General features: G+C 41.1%; 1 protein-coding gene across 3 annotated transcripts in view; it reads right to left on the reverse strand.

Moving 5' to 3' along the window:
* Positions 1–16,182, reverse strand: part of RERG (RAS like estrogen regulated growth inhibitor) — a 94,188-nt gene that overhangs the window by 15,929 nt on the left and 62,077 nt on the right. For all 3 annotated transcript variants that reach the window (XM_053942349.1, XM_053942350.1, XM_053942351.1), the window contains exon 3: positions 2,533–2,589. In XM_053942349.1, coding sequence (XP_053798324.1) covers positions 2,533–2,589 — 57 coding nt within the window. The remainder of the gene's footprint in view (positions 1–2,532; positions 2,590–16,182) is intronic.

Below are 16,182 nucleotides of genomic sequence, written 5' to 3' on the forward strand. Positions count from 1 at the left end.
TTATTCAGGTTAGAATAGTAAGGAATATTTATAAGGTGTGTTTTTTTTCCCTTCCAGTTAAAATGTGCCACCCTTGAATAAAAAGAGGAATAGTTGGGGTTTTTTAAATATGTTGCTTAGTTTGGGTTAATGTTGAATTTCCATCAGGCCTTGAACAGCTTGGTGAAAGCTTTCCTAAAAATAGGAATTATCTGGGGATTGCTTGCATCAGAGGGCTAATGGGTGGTTGAAAACTTGACATAAGAAATAAACTATAAATTTGATGTTTTTGTCTCAGCCCCAGTGATTTTTGGCAAAACCTCCCATTGCTTAGTAGCTGGATGGTTTGCATCTGTTTTACTCCTGTCCTTTTAGAATAGCTTGACAAAGCTGCTTATGTCTCCCTGTAGAGGAAATTATCCCCACTGACACAACTTTAATTTTTTATACTGATTGAGCATGTCGATATCCCTCTTTCCACAGAACTGCCAGCCCATGGCTGCTGAGAAGAAATGAATCTATTCTGCTGAAAATTCTCAGTGAATTCAGATGTTTACAGGTAATTGGCCACCAAATCACTGCAGGATGACAATGCTAAAAGACAGAAATGCATTTTCTCAGGCACTGGCTCTCAAAGCTTTTCAAGGTACAGTTTCTTTCTCATTGATCTCTGAAGGCCTAAATAGTGGTTGTGATTTCAAGATAATTTGTCATCTCTAACACTTCAGAACCCTTTTTGAATCCCATTGTGATCTGCAGTTCGACAAAATAATACTTTACAAAACAATCTCTTGGTGAGCAGCTTCCACCAGAGATTACTGTGATTAAGAAATAACTTCTTGACAATAGTTTATTAATTTTTGAATTTCTCAACCCTTTTCTTCAGAGCAACCTAGAGAGCTGAGCATCACAATGACTATAATAATAATTTAAGCTATTATTCTCTAGACTGAATGGGGATGTAGAATTCAGTAAGTCAGAAGAGATTTAATTTTTTAGTTTCTTGAGATAAGACTGCTGCCTGCACGAAAGCTTTCTGTGCTGCAAAGAGAAGACAATTGGATTCCTGAGGGGCACGGTGATTTGCAATTGTATTCATTTGTAAAACAGAAACAAATGTCAAGCCTTGTACAGCAAAAAGGGCATGGGGCCCTCATAATGGGGCAAAAAATAATAAACCTTGTAGCTTGCGGATAACTTCATTTGTGTGCTTAAACAAGGCAAAAAGGATGCTTTTGCATGCAGTGGCCCTTAAGAAATTGATGAACTTGGACTACACAGATAGAGAAGGCTTTATACAATTCTTGTCAAGTTCTTAGAATGATGTACTAGTGATAGAAATGTGAAGTGCTAACACTAATAACACCAAAGGAACATTCTGTTGAACATTCCACTGTGCAGCACAAGGCAGGTGACACATAATTCACTGAGGGCTACATTGATAGTAGCAGATAAAAGAATGTATTTGAGCTCAGATTGTGCTGAGATTTATTTTCCCAAGATGGGAGTTTTGATATCTGTTATCTCTCCATTTTGCCAAACAAAAATCCTGGATACTTGCTTTTTACAAAGGGCTGCCTGGGTTCTGTAATAGAATATATTAAACTTCATTTCTGCTGTGCAATTTTATGGCATTTTCTATTTCCTTAATGAAACCTCTTAAGGAAAGAACATTAATAAAGAAATTGATATTTAACTGTATGATCTGTGTTGGAGCCTGCAAAGAAATGTTAGGAAGGAGAGAGGAACACATTGTTGGAGAAAAGAGAATTTTCCAGCCCTTTACTTTACATGTGAGTTACTTAGTCCTGAGGTATTGAAGGCACCTTCTAAAAGTGAATGCCTTGTCTTGGACTTCTTGGCCTGGATTTGCAGAGCATTTAAATATATGCTAATTTAAGAAATACTAAGAAAATTGACCTTGGCACAAATTTTAAGCAAAGCCTCTAATTCAGGGCAACTGTTCAACAGGTTTTTGAGATCTCTGAGCCAGCTTCTTGAAAATGCCAAACCAAACAGGGCTAAGTGGGAGCAGTGGAGAGGACATGCCCTTTAGATGATTGATGCCCCTATCTGGTCACCCAAAAAATAAGGGACAATATATGTTTGAAAATGAGGACAAAAAAATTACCTAAGTCTAGGTAGGCTGACTGTAAAAATCTTTTTTTGGCCACAAATTTTTAAGATCTCTATCCCAAAATACAGATCTGTATCCCAGTAATCTTATTCTCAAGCAGAAGACATTTGGGTTATTCAAAAGGAGAAGACTGATCTCACACTAAATTATTTGAAGAGTTTAATACTGAAGCAGTTTATTTCAATGGCAGAATTCCCCTGGATTTCTGAGTGGGCAGAAATGTGCCTCACACTAACTCAGCCTTTGTCTGGTGCTGCTGCTCCTCTGCTCTGCCACCTTAGGTAACAATTTGTTCCAGCTTCAAAGGACCACAGAGAAGCTCTTTTGCAGCAGGTTTAGAGGCTGACTGAGGCTTGGAGCTTTAGCTCTGGCACGCCACGCCGTCGCAGGGCGCGCGTCCCGGACACGGCACCTACCCAGCGTGGGGTCGTACTCCCAGATGAACCGCCTGGTCAGGAAGCGCACCACGAGAGCTGGAGGGACAAAGAGATTTCGGGTCAGAAGGACAAGACACCAACTCAACAGGTTGTTTTAAAGCTTTCCCAGCAAATTTTCTGCGTGAGTGGACAGGCAGCAGCTCCCCTGAACCGGCAGCAGGAGCCAGGGCTGCTTATTGGGGCACCTGCGAACTTGTCGCTGCTTGTGGCCTACTTCACACTTTTGGATGGGGGCAACAGAACAAATCAAACAAACAAACAAACAAACAAAAAAAAACCAAACACCAAAAACAAAAACCAAAAAAAAAAAACCAAAAACAAAACCCAAAAACCAAAACAAAACCCCAAACTAAAGCCACTGCTTTGGATGTTTTAGGTATCCTATAACCCGTGGAAAGTGGTTATAGGATACCTAAAGTGTTGGTGGTATAGTACAGGGGAAAGTGTTGGTGGTTTTGGAACCAGCTTTGACACTTCAAAATGAGGGGTTGATCAAAATAATTTTATTCTTGAAAACTTTCCTTTGGATTATAAACCTTGTAAGGCAGAAATAATTGGCTAAATAGCTGCCTTCTCTGTTTTGGCATGCCTTCCTTGTAACAGTTTAATTTCCACATTTTGTCTACTTGAAGAAAACAGATTAAGTATTTCAAACCAATGGTCAACACATGCTACTAATCAATTTGCAGAAATAGAAAAAAAAAAAGCTTAGATTTTGGAGCACTGGACAGGTAATTCTTCATTTCAGCTTTTAGGATAACATCTTGCTACTTATATTCTTGTATTTAAGTTTTCTATTCCTCCAAACCCTTTAAAAACAACTTATATAGACTTTGATTATTCTTGAATTTAAAACCAAGCAGGGCTTTGAATTTCTAGTGATGTAAATGAATCATTTACCACTGCAAACCATCCAAAATCCTTTCTGCAAATGAAGCCAGAGATATCACTGCACAAGCTACGAGTGCAGCAATTATAGGCACAGGAAAACTTTTCCTTGTCATCAGACCCCTATGATTGTTCCTTCTTCTTTGGTTGCAGGTGGACAGTAAAACCCAGTTCTGATCCTTTTCAAAACTGAAGCCAGGAGAATGCCCTCCACCCCAGACTTCTATGCCCAACAGTAGGATAAGGCAAGAGTCTGCAGAATAAATCTAATGAATTAAGATTTCCTTAATCAGACAATCAGAATATTAATTTTAAGATTAATATACCTCCTCATACTTGGAGGGATAATAAGAAGCTGATCCTAAGGAAATGAGATCACCACACAAGAAGCAATTTGAAGCTGGTGTTAAGTTTCTATTTTCCTTAGGAAATCCTACTTTGATTTTTTTGCTTAGGCTTTGCTGACATGCTATCCTTGTTCCTCAGAGTAGATGTGGCAATTCTCAGTCAAAATAACTTTTCAAGTCATGGCCCTTAACATGAATGCCACAACAAAACAAGATGACCTCTATGTAGCTGATTTCCCATCCATGGTGATGTTACACCAGGACTTTTTTTTCTGCACCTTTTATCATAGCTGGAATAGTTCAAGCATCTTGTTGTTTTGAAAGTTTGGTCATGATTCTTCTCTAATTGCTAGTAATAGATTCTCTCTTACTACCTTCTTTGTCAAGGATAGCTTTAAAACCAGGTTTTTTTAAAAAATTAAACAGATTTACAATGACTTAAAACAGATTTAAAAATCAAACAGATGTAAAAAATGTATTCTTTGCCAGCCATACTCTGAAGGAGAAGCAGTGATGGGCTACCTGTGTGGCAGAGCCTGTGCCTGGACCTGGAGAAGCTAATGAAGAGAGGGAAAAGGCAGAAGAATCTGTCCAACTCTTTTTATCTTAAGCATGGTCCCCCTGTTTATGATAACCTTGTACTTGTAGATGGAAATTCCTGCAGAGGAGAGTAGAAATGGTGGAGGGGACTGGAAGTCTATCAAGCACGACTAAGCCAGGTCACAGAGAGAGTCCTGAAGGGGAAGAGGGAGAAGAGCTGATTTTGGAGGTGCCCAAATAGAAGAGATTAGAAGGTGACAAGCCATGAGGAGCAGAAGTAGAACTGGGCTGGAGGTGCTGAGATGAGCCTGGCAGGAGAAACCCAGGTCACATAAAAGCCCAGGGTACATAACCCACAGTTGTGTACACGGGATGAAATGGTGCAGGTGTGCAGTGCTGCAGAGGGGAGGAATTAGAGATCCTAGGTGTAAGCTCTGCTGAGAAGGGGGAAGCTGGGCTGTATTTATCTCCAGCACACGCAGATACACAAATAATTACATGTTTAGGAGGGTGCAGAACTAAAGAAAGAAGGTGGGAGGTGACTGCCATGCAATCAGTCTCACTGCTGGCAGACCTCAGTGGTGGGCACAGAAAGCACAGTGAGCCCCTTGCTAAGCACTGTTGCCAATGAAGTATTTTTATAAGTACTTTCCTTTTCTTTGGGCCCAGTGAAGGGAAGAAAATACCCCCTTATCACAGCCCCAGTGAGTGGGGAACTACCAGCTCCAGAACCATGTGCTCTGTGTCAGTTTTGGGGCACCCTGGGGCTGTGCAGGACTGCTGCTCCTCCAAGGCTGGCTCTGCTCAGCCTCTCTGCTTCTGACCCAGTCAATTCCTTCAAAATGCTGCTGCTCTCTTTCATGGCAGTGGTCACAGCACATCCTGTAAAGCTTTTCACTTCTGCACATTTTTATGAGGCTGAAGATTAGCAGCTAGCTGCATTTCACAGATGGGGAGCGTGAGAGGCTCTTGATCCAGAGCCTGTTCTGTTTGTAAGTATTGCAGACTATGTTGGATGGGAAATGTCTTCACTTTTGCCTCATTAGGGGTGCTCAGCAGATGGGCCTCTGACGTCCAGTGGGGTATTAAAACAACGTATGGGACTTTGCTGCCTGATTTGGCTGAAAATAGGTGATGAGGGAAGAGCTGGGCAGGGCATCCAAGTGCTTTGGGCTGTCAGTCTGGAGACCAACTTGCTGGCTGGTGCCTCCTGTCCCAGCAATGATCCCCTGGAGCAGGGGTATTGCTGTGGAGCCACGCTGTTTATGTTGAGCTCACTCACTGCCAGATTACATCACTTTGCTGTTAAAATAACTCTGCCAGCAGAAGGATCAGGAGTGAGGACTTCAGCAATTCGCTAGACCTAGAGCTGGGGCAGTCAGATTGCTGCTGCTGGCTTAAATGATGCTTTGGGCAAAATAATAAAATCCCCCCCATGTCCTTAGTAATGTTGCATAAAAGAGGAGTTGAGATGGGCATTACTTCCCTCAAAGTTGTGACAGTTTTACTTTAGACATGTTTAACGCTAATAATGAGCCAAAAAAAACCCCAACAGACTAAAGAAAACCCACCCAAATGCTGGGTTTTGATTCAAAATAACATTGAGACTGTCTGAAACACATTATTTTCTGATTAAATTAAGTGACTAATTCAAATATTCATATTAAAACGGCCATTTCCAGTGCTCATCCTCAAATTCATTTTGAAGCAGCCAAGGTTCAGACTGATGCAGTAGTTAATAGGAGTGAATTTCATGGCTCTCCACTGAGACTAGTCCAGGCTCTTCCCTGAACACTTACAGCTTGTGAAATACAAGAACTTGCAGGCTTGGCAGGAAAGAATCTCCCACAAGCTGCCTTGTGGATTCCCGCTGTGCTGCTCGGAGACGTGACCATCACCAGAGGGAATTGATGCAACGTCCCAGCAAAGGAAGAACAGACTCATGTCTCCTTCTGCCTTTGCTGACACCCGCGCTTCCAAGTCAGCTGTTCTGTACAGGGGATAAATTAGGGTCAAACTTGGCACAGGATTTTCATTCACTCATGTTTAAAACTTCTGCCTTAGGAGTTATTCTTGGAGAAGAATCATGACTCTCTGTCAAATACATTTGCAGTGCAACTCCACTGAAGACAATGAAGTTACACCAGGATTTAGCATGGCATATAAACCAAGATTATCAACCACATAATTAATCAATTTGTTTCGAACTTGTGTAGCTGACTCCCAGCTCAGCTTTAAAAATCCCATTCCATATATTTTGGAACTTTTTTGTGTGTGTGTGTGTGAGATATTTTGCATCTTGCTTTAGATCTTTGTTTGGATTTAGTAACATATAAATGCTCTAGCTAAATTTACAATCTGTCTGAACACATATCTTTGTGGATTTGGTATGGTTCCAGCTAATACAAGCGGAGTTTTTTGGGGCAGAAAGGAAGCGGGGTTTTATTTGAAAAACAACCGCCTTCAAAAAATGTTAGAGTTCAAAGTTATTCTAAGAAAAATAACAGTTTTCCACAGTGAAATAACTGTATGATGACTCTTTTATGCCATGAGAATTTTTAGCTATAAAAATGGTCTGAAAGTAGTCCCATTATTTAACTTATCAACAAGTCCATTCCTGGTGCCACGATGATGTGTCATCAGTAAACCACACTTGGCAGGAGACGCCAGAGTGGTTAAAAGCAAAGGTTACAATGATCAAAAGGCACTTTCAGAAACGAAGTATTGCACTATTTCTTAAAAGATATATTTTTGTTAGAGGGTTCATCCCCCATTCACCTTCTGAGAGGCCCTTTAGGTGTTGGAATTTCACCCCCCTGGAAGATGGGGTGAGTTCCAGCCTGCAGGATGGCAGTGCTGCTGGATCCTGGCAGGTGATGTTCTGCCTCCTTCAACAGCTCTACATCCCCCTTCAGGAAATAATGGCTTGCTTTAAAGGCAAAGCCATAAGAATTTCATTTGCTTCTGGAGGTGCAGGTCATCTGGGGATGGCTGTGAGTGGGGGAAAGGGTGAAGTTATAATGCAGAGTCCTTTTCTGATCCAGCAGGGATGTAAACTTGCACCCATTGCCTTGCTCTGCATCCATGGGCCTGGGTCTGACCCAGCTCTGATGGGATCTCTGGCAGTTCCTTGATGAGGCAATGTGAGAGCTGGGTGAGACAGCAACAGCAGCACTTCTCTGCCTCCTCTCTCTGTTTGCTCACCATGGTCACTTCTGATGTTGGGACCCGCTGCAGTAAACTAGACTTTTCCATGAGTAAATCTCATGGAGCAAAGCAAGATCAGTGAGAAAAATAAGGGAGAAATCAATGAAGCATAAAAATGTTTTTTTTTTTTAGACTGCCTTGCTCAAACTCTGCATGTTTTAGGCATTTTTAAGTCACTGTCTTAAGCAGTGAGCTGTTCAGAAAAATTCCTGTTTATGATCATTTTTCTTTAACAGCACAGGGAGGTCCTCCACTGACTGCCAGGGTAAGTTAAAACGTATGTATATTTTAATATATAAAGATCAATTAAGTATAAATACCAAATGTATATATTCTTATATATACCACTTAGCAATTTATATGCAACAGTGTGTGTGTATATACAGGTGTATATATACAGTGCAATAGCAAATACAGAGCAGGATTGAACAGCTGTGGGATGAAATGTGTCGCTTTTGCCTTTCAGGAGATTTCACTGTGTAATGCAAGCCTTTTTCTTCAGTGGTGATGGAAAGGGCTTCAGTTCTGTAGATTCAAATCTGAGCACCAAGAACAGTTCAAATGACTTTTTGTTCTGGTGAAATATAAAAGGACTGGAATACCTGTCTCAAATATCTCAATTCCCACTGCAGGATGATGGTTGAAACCACCATTCTACGTTCAAGTATTTCAAAACCACTAATAAGCTTTCAAATGTACAATAGTAAGTGCTGTATATTGGATTTATCTTCACAGTGAATAATATTTTACATGCAGAATGTGAATGCAGTAGGACTCCAAAGGCTGTTTCAGATAATAATTCACCAGGTTGTCCAATTCTATGTCAATAACTGACCTTCTTTTCACAATTTTTCTGGAAAGAGTATCCTACTGTGGAAGAGACAAAGACCACACTCCTGCTCAGCTCTGCTTTTTTCCAGTCTCCATCAGGTTATTCACATTCCAGCCTGACCAAATGTCAGTGTATTTCATGCCACTGTCGCTTTTCAATTTCTGCTACAAGGTTTTGGGGAGTACTTTTGTTAGTGGCAATTTCCATCTGTCTCAGATGTAATTGCATTTTGCTTCTCTGGGAAATATGGGATTTTAGGAACTTCTGAGTGGAAAGTGCTTGGGGGAAAATAACCTGTTCCAAGGAGTTCATCTGAAGTTCTGGAAGGCCATGGCACATTGTATTTACATATTCATCTCAACTGTCTTAACAGGAGACTGGACTTCTTTGTATGCTCCTCTGGATAGTTGACCCTGATTTGTTTATTGATTAGTAGTCTTTCATCCCATCCTCACTGAACAGGAGGATTTTTTGTTGTAATGTTCTCCCCAGTGCTCTCAGTGCTCAAGGCATTTTTTTACAAAGGTTGCTGCATATGGAACTCAAGCAGGAGGCTTAATTTACATTGAGTTACCCCGTTCCATAACATACAACTTCAGTAAAAGGTTGTTTATTCCACAGGTGGAAGATAAGCTATCAGACTGGTGTATCTAATGCTTTTGATCATTTTAGGGTAATATCCACACTCGCATCATTTCTCTCTCCTGACTTCATTGTGTAACTTGTTCTGCCACCCCATTTGTGAAACCTAAACTTTCTGGTGTGCCATTACTAACACGTATGTGCTGGAACCCTGGATGCTGAGAATTTCAGACTTTCTGTGCTGGCAGGCACTGACCCCCAAGAGAACTCTGCATTGACCTGAGGCCGTGGAGAAAGCTTCCAAAACTGAATGATAAAACTAAGATTATAAGTGTGTAGTTTGAATAGAATTGTGTAATATCCCATAGTAGAAAGCTTAGAGTTTAAAATTTTAAAATATGGTAATATATATAAAACAAGATAAAATAGTAATATATATATAAATAGTAATATATATAAAAATTGTAATACATATAAAATAGTAATATATATAAATAACAGTAATATATATAAAATAAGATAAAAATTTCTGTGCTGACAAGTACTGACCCCCAAGAGAACACTGCATTTGACCTGAGGCCATGGAGAAAGCTTCCAAAACTGAATGCTAAAACTAAGATTATAAGTGTGTAGTTTAAATAGAAGTGTGTGATATCCCATAGTAGAAAACGTAGAGTTTAAAGTTTTAAAATATGGTAATATATAAAACAAGTTAAAAAGTTTAAAACAGAAGCTAATCCTTCTCCACTTTCTTCTTCATAAATTTAAGTAGTATTTTGTAATTAGATAAAAGAATCCACATTACGAATCACAAGTAGTTAGTTATTGTTAAAAGTAAAAATAATTTAAGTGTAATTTCTTAATTAGACAATTTACTCTTAAAAAACTTTATAAAGAGAAAAACACAAGACCATTTTAAAATTTGTTAAAGTACTGTAAAACTCACCCTTAAAAAAAACAACTATAATAGAGATAAAAAACTAATAAACATCAGATTCCAAACAAGAAATACCATCTCACACATTTAATCCCAACCCTAACAAAAAAAAGTTAAAACTCAACACATATGGTTTTCCAGAGCACAGTTAGTGGTAACACTCCAGATGTTTGTGTTTCTGAGACAGAGTATATTTGTGATGGTGTTGTAGGGAAAATCTTAGGGGCAAAATCACATTCAAATACCTTTTAGGCTTCTCTGGAAAACTGACAGAGGTAAGGTTTGGATCTCCATGCTCTTTTGAAAGACCCTGGGCAGAGGAGAGCAGAACAGGGTTCTCAGTACTGAACTTTGACACTAACCCAACCCTCCGTCTCAAGATGAAAGTTAAAAGAATTCGATATATCTGAGAGGAAAAAAAAGAAAGAAAGAAGAGGTGGAAAACTTTTTTTCTTTAAAAATCCAGTACTTCAATAAGACAATGGCAAGATGTCAAAATTTTCAGTGGCTGTAACTTTTCTGTATTTTCCTTTCCTTACATTTCTTCCAGTGTTGAATTTAGAAAACATCCCACTCTCTTTTTATGGTCAAATTAGTTTGTCGTCTTTAAGAAGGAAAAAGAAAGAAAGGAGACACAGGAGGGAATTCGGTAATGCTTTCAATGGCAGGATGATCTGGTCATTGTCAAGGAATTTTTGCAAGAATGAATTTTTGTTGGTAAATGTATTTTGAACAGAAAGGCCATATTTTGCAAGGAAGTTAGGTTTTTTGGATTCTCAAAGGAAATGACTCAACACCTCACCGTTTGTCTTCAAAGAACTTGCAATTTAGGAATTGCATATTTAAAACAAACAAACACAGCTTTACTAGCCTCGATTATTCTTTTATTCACTGCTGTTTTGTATCCCGCTGGGCAAATCTGGGGGATGAACTGGATCCTTTTATCCAGGAGTCACTGTTACAGGGGAAGGCAGAGGCACACTTTGCTGTAGCCTGCAGCAGCTCCTTGGCTCCAGCTCAATCCTGGGTGCCAAAAGGGTTCCAAATTGATCTTACTCTCTCAGAGCTGAGCCCGAAACAAGGTGTAGCCAACATGAATTGACACTCCTGAAGGAAAAGGTCATTTTGGATATTTTGGAGGTCCTCGAGCTGCTCCTAGGATGGTGTGGAGCTGCTGCCTCACCCCCTGCCAGGGCAAAGGAGGAACAGAGCTGAGCACCGGAAAGAGTGGCCACAAACACATGGCCAGTGCTGAGGTGGGGATTTTTGTTTTGTGGTGATTTTTTGGTATTGGTGGTGATATAGCTGCTGGGGTGTTTTTTTTTTGTTGTTGTTTGTTTGTTTGTTTTGTTTTGGGTTTGCTTTTTTTTTTTTGTGAGTTTTTTTTTTTTTTGTTTTGTTTGTTTGTTTGTTTTTTCTTTAGGTCTGATCCCTGCTCTCTTCCCTCCCTCCCCCATGCTCAGAAGCCAAGAGATGGGTAGGAAGAACTGGAAGAAAGGGGAGAGAAGTGAAGTTGCCCTCTTAGTGCACGCTTTCCCAGGGAGTAGGAGAGGGGGCACGGTCTCATGCACGAAGGAGATGAAGAATTTTTTCCAATAGAGTTTAAAGAGAGTTTTTTGTGAGACCTTGGCCAGGGCAGGGACTGGTCAGCAGGGCCCAGCTGTTCTGTCAGAGCATCCAGCAGCAACCTGGCTGGAAATCCCAGCCCTGCCCGAGGGGGAGGCTGTTCCTAAGGAACTCAAGGAACCAATCTGCCTCCTGCTGGGGTTAGGACTTGAGAGTTCTGAGGGCTGGTGTTTCAACATCTTCCCTTCTGCTGCTCTGGCCAGGAGCAAAAGACATTTTGTTTGACGTGGTATGTTCTGGTAATGACAAAGTCATTCTGGAAAGGCACAACTTACTATTTCCAGCTTAGAGTAAGTAAAAACACTTTAAAAATACAGTTTTATCAGGCTCTAGTGAGTCAGTTTGAATGGGAGGGCAGTTGGCACACTGAGTGAGTAAAGCCACTGGCATTAATGCTGGATCACTGCCTGTACTTGTAATCTTCACACCACAAAAAGTACTTTTGTTAGAGAGCCTTGCTCTGCCACAGTTTCACTAAGTCTGTAAGGATCAGCACAAATGGTGACTAGAAATGTCATAAAGAGATGCAGGACTCTGTGTTTCCTGTTGGTAGACAGCACTGGGTGTTTCTGTGTGGTCAGAAACACAGACTAGCTGTCACCCTCTTCTCCTCAGCCTGACTATAATAATTTTGTTATTTTCAGTTATATCTGTATACAATATCAAATGAGACTACAGCCTGCGTCAAGTTAAAAACAAGCTTTGTTTTTAATCTGGCTTTTCCTGTGATAAACTTGAGTTTTTTTGCATGCACACCTTGGCTTTCTGGGTTTGGCTCCATGGAAATCTCAGACCACCTGGAAAAGCTTTGCATTGCAATTCCAATCCAGCTAGAGCAGGACATTCAGGAAGATCTTGAACGATCACATGTCCTGTGCCATTTCCATCTTTCTTTGACAGTGGAGCTTAGGTGAGCACCAGAAGCTTGCACCAGCCCTATTGATTGATGACTGATGATTGAATCAGTTGGTGGACTCATGCCTGGAAGGTGCCTGTGTCCCAGGAAGATGAGGAATTAAGGTAACAAAATACACTGAAGACTGACTCACAGATTTTTAATGATCCTCCTTTTTATGAGTCTGATGACATAAGCCTTGATAAATGTGACTTCTTTTTACCACAGTGCACAACACAATATTTAGGGGGACCCATCTTTTTCAAAATCAGCTATTATTCTCATATTTTAACTATGCCTTTTTTTTTTTACCCTCCCTCCTTTTCTCTGTGTTGTAAAGACACCTGCTCCTGTTATTTGCTAGCCACCTGGAATCTTGAACTTTTGTTTGTACCAGCAATTTAATTTTTTTTAAGAGCAAAGAGCTTTGCCATTATGCCTGGAGAGTTAAGACGCAGCAGGATAAGCAGAGAAGCTCTTTAAGAGGTATTTCCACAGTAGGGTTTGCAATGCTGCAGGATGATAAGAGAAGGATAGAATGACCAACAACTGGAGTGAAATGGAAGGCAAACACTGTGGACCACATCTCTCTCACAGTAAAAATAAATTTGTTTCAAAGTGTAGAAATGGTTAGCTGAAGGCACAAGCTCAGTCTGAACAAAGGTTTCCTAATGTGTTCTAGAGGTGATTGCTCCTGGAGGCAGAAAAGCGACCCTAGGGGAGATGGAATTGGTAGCACCTGATGGCATCTCAGAATATCACCCCTGCATCACTTTTGTGGAGCAGGTTGGAAGAACGGGTGTGGGTGGAGAGCAACTCTTCATAAATCACCAGTGACCAAAGCCTGTTTATGTGTGAAGCCTAACTGGTGATCTGCCAGGGCTCACATCACTGCTCATCCCATACAACTCCTGTCAGGAGGAAGATAATTAATCCCAGATCCTGGAAGCAGTGATTTCCTACAAGACCATTTAAAATGGGCAAAGATAAATACTGCTAAGTGGTCCAGTCAGTGCACTACAGAGTGCTCTGCTTGGTTCCCAGTGCTAGTGACAGCACTAAATGAATTTAAATGAATTCATTGTTTTGATAAACAACTATCATCTCCTATCTCTGGCTGCAACTATGGTTTTATGAGCACCCATTTGGTGCCTGTAATAATGTAGGGGTTATTATTAGCCTTCTGCTTGGAATCTGGACACACAATCCTGGGAACTGTTCAGAGTAAACTTTAAAAATTATGTGTGTGTGTGACAGGGGGGAAGCATGATCTAAATTTAAATGGTAAATTTCTGCTTTCATTCTCAATGCTTAAGGGCATTCAGCTAATAAACATTGCATGGCTTCAAACAAAATAAAAGCCACAGTAGTAGATAATGGGTGCTGTAAAACCTCTGACTTATCTCAAGTCTGAAACTTGGAGGATTAACATAACTTAGTTTATGATGTTCATCACAGCTGCCAGGAGACCTGGCCCTGCCTCCCCAGAGTGCAAGAGCTAAAGGGAGTGCTCTTCTGCTCTCAGCTGAGTAATTAGCTGTACTTGGTTAAAAGTCTGCATTAAGAGGGAGCTTTTCTACATTTCTCCATGCTGAATAATGAGTTACACCCCAAAAGTCTGAGGTGATATCTATGTGAGATTCTCTTGTCCATAGAAATTGCACAGATAAGAAATATAACAAGCCATATATTCAGGGCTCTTTCAGTCATTATCTCATGCAGTGGTTTATCCACTTTGAAGTGACCTTAGTGATGGGATTTTCTTCATTCCTTTTACATGAGGCTGAAAACACCAAGTTCCTGTTTGTTCCAGGGGGACTTTAAAGATCCCACGGCAGTTTTGCAAGGGGATCTTTCCCTTCAAGGATCCTCCCCTCCATCCTGAAGCGTGGTAGATACACACCACCAGAGTGGATAGCAGTGTCAGGGGCTCAAAGATCATTCAGCTCAAAGGAAGTTTGCAATTATGATGATGTTAGCTTCTATTATTTTCTCAGGCCAGCGTGATAAACCTCTCGTGGCTAAGTTTTCCTTCTAATGCTTTGTTTTAAGGACACTTCCTCAGTTTCACCCTGTGCTCTTTTCAGAGTGAGCAGGGAGCACATAAACACTTCCACTCTGGAACAGTATAGATTTCTTTCTCCTTACTGCCCTGCAGAGTGCCCTGCAGTGACTGCAGTCATCTGCCTTTGCCTAGCTGCTCACACTGACATCGCAGGAGAGCAGAGAAACACAGCCCTGGGACTCTGCAGTTTAACAAGTCAACAAACCTCCAATTGCTCACAATGAAAGCAGAGGCAGTGACCAGGGAACCAGTCCAAGAGGATGGTTTACATTCCTTGCTTCACTGTGCTTTACATTTTGCTTTGCTAACCTTTTCAGCACTATTAGTGTGCCTGGCAGAACAGGGAGCCAGCATGATGCCCAGCAGTGTTTAAATGGTTGGGCTGAAAGGATGCCCTTTCCCAGTGTAATCCCATCCATTCCTGCCCACCAAGTCTCTTGTCACTCCCCAGTCTGTAGCTCTCCAAGTGCACCCACCCAGCCATACTGATTCACTTGTGTGTGGGGATGGACTCTATCTGGAATTAATTAAATTCTCCTGATTCAAAAGGTGCTCTTTCCCCAAAACTGGTTTGTTGTGGGTTTTTGTTTGCTTGGTTCTTGTTTGTTTGTTTGTCTGTTTTCATTGGTTTCGTTATTTGGTTTGTTGTTGCTACACCTGGAGATTTCTCTTACACTAGGGCATTTCTAGAATTTTTTTTGCAGACTGTCTTTCTCTTTCAGTCTCCAAGCAGCTGTTGAAAATTTTGGTCTTTAGTTTCCCTGGCCATGCCTCAGTTTCATCTGGAGCTTGTGTGTAATGCTATTGCTGCTGCTATAAATGGATTATCACTGCAGATAGACTGATGCTGACAAAGCAGAAGAGTTTTAGAAATATAAATAGCACTTGGAAGCTGCAGCAATGCTTTCACAAATGTACCTTTAGAAGCTGTTTAGAGACTGCAAGAATAGCCTATAACTCTTGCTTCTCTACTGCTTTTAAAAGAGGAAGCAAATTTAGATGGCATTTTAAACTTTCCTGATGCATCCTGGCCCAGCCTCCCCAGGAGTTAAAGATGAGCCTTGTGGTCTCACAAATGACTCTGCTCTGGGTGGGGTGAACCCTTAACCCTTCAGCTCCAGCCGAGCTCAGCCAAAGCTGAAAGCTTGGCTGACCTTTTTTACAGAAGCAATGGTTATTTTTTAAACTAGTCTTAAATCCCTTCTTTACTGTTTTGGTTTCATATAGAGCAAGAGATATGGTCTTTAAACTCTACTCACAAGTACTGTCCTGCCCTGGAGGCTTTATCTTTAGATGGAAGAGCACCTGGGAGGGCTGAGGCACCTCCTGCTCATCCACCCAGGGCAGATGTGATGCAGCCCCAGGGGGGACAGTAAAGCCCAGCACTGCTCTGCTCCTCTCTGTCTGCCCCACCTGCTGCTGGAGCACGAGCAGTCAAGGCAGCAACTCCTGCTCTGCCTTTGCCATCGGGATCAGAGCTCAAGCAGGAATTTTGTTATTCCACCCCATTCTCTGAATTCCCTTCCCTCCCATTCTTCAGGGTTTAGCCCAAGAGGAGTGGCAAGAAGAGCTGAATAATTCACTGCTCTAAAGCCATGAGCATGGTCTGGCCAGAAAAGGGGCAAACAATGTACTGCCTTTTTAAGCAGATAAAGTTCAACGTACAAAGATATTTATTGCTTGGGCAGATAAGACCAGGACTGTGACTTT

Source organism: Vidua chalybeata, chromosome 5, assembly GCF_026979565.1.
Source record: "Vidua chalybeata isolate OUT-0048 chromosome 5, bVidCha1 merged haplotype, whole genome shotgun sequence".
NCBI lineage: Eukaryota > Metazoa > Chordata > Aves > Passeriformes > Viduidae > Vidua > Vidua chalybeata.